The sequence below is a fragment of the Sinocyclocheilus rhinocerous genome, unplaced genomic scaffold (assembly GCF_001515625.1).
Source record: "Sinocyclocheilus rhinocerous isolate Xijiao unplaced genomic scaffold, SAMN03320098_v1.1 scaffold3397, whole genome shotgun sequence".
In the NCBI taxonomy this organism is placed as follows: Eukaryota; Metazoa; Chordata; class Actinopteri; order Cypriniformes; family Cyprinidae; genus Sinocyclocheilus; species Sinocyclocheilus rhinocerous.
The window spans coordinates 19,046-20,171 of NW_015636576.1; the positions used below are offsets into that span (position 1 = coordinate 19,046).

At 35.0% G+C, this 1,126-nt stretch overlaps 1 protein-coding gene across 1 annotated transcript in view; it reads left to right on the plus strand.

Moving 5' to 3' along the window:
• Positions 1-748: 748 nt before the first annotated feature.
• The window catches only part of LOC107747997 (rho GTPase-activating protein 7), a 46,227-nt gene continuing 45,849 nt past the window's right edge, over positions 749-1,126 (plus strand). Inside the window, 1 exon segment of the mRNA XM_074560208.1 lies at positions 749-809. Coding sequence (XP_074416309.1) covers positions 749-809 — 61 coding nt within the window.

The window sequence follows — 1,126 nt, forward strand, 5'->3', positions numbered from 1 at the left end:
GGAGACCATTGTGAGAGTGTTAGAGTTTTTGTCTCAGGAGACAAGTTTGAGAAGCAGGAGACTCAAGCAAAAATCACCATTCGATCTTAAAGTAACCTCATTTCTGTCCAGGAGAAATATTTGAGATGTTAAAGAGATCTCACTTTAGATTTTTCTTTCCTATGGGCGTAAACAGAGCAAAGTAACTCCGGCTACAATGTTCTTCTGCAAGATGCATAAAGTTTTGTTTATTAACCTCTACAGTGCTAAAAAGTTAAATAGTTTGCTTTTAAAAATATGTAATCCTTTGAAAAAAGCTGCCACCAGAAGTCATAAAATATATATATATACATAGTTGCAAATTAAGTAAATGAGCTGTGTTTAATGTAATGACATTGATCAAAAATACAATAGAGTTAATCAATATGTTAATTCCTTAAATTTAATATCCATATATTAAAAAGGGTTTCATAAACATTTGTACATCCGTAAAGTTGTTTTATACGTGAGAAGTTGTCAATACATCAATATCATTTTAAAGCCACGTTTCTAGCATTTGTAAAACTGCATTTTTCCATCTCAAAAATATATCTAAATTACGACCTATGCTCTCAATGTCAAATGCAGAAATGTTAATCCATGCGTTTATGACCTCAAGGTTAGATTATTGTAATGCTTTATTGGGTGGTTGTTCTGCACGCTTAATAAACAAACTCCAACTGGTCCAAAATGCAGCAGCTAGAGTTCTTAATAGAACTACCTCTGTGAAATGAAGGAGACGTCAAAGGGGGCACAACTCAAAAAGTGGCGCTCAAGCTGGCAGATGTCACGTGAGTAATCTGATTGGTTGATCAATTTTACCTTAAGCACCTCCCTTGTTGACCCAGGAACGCGTCTAACTCGGCAGAATCAGGACGTACCTGTAGGCACAGCCAATTTTACTTATTGAAAGATTTATTTGTGATAAAATAATTACTTTATAATTGTATTAGAGTCTTTCACACATGCTACACAGTTAACCTGAGTGGTGCATTAATTTGAGTGCTGACAGCTATTATGGGAGTGGCTTGATGGAACGCAGGAGACGCAGATAACTTAATCTTGACCCTTAAGAAACTTTAATTAATGCTGTCACATAACAAATCTG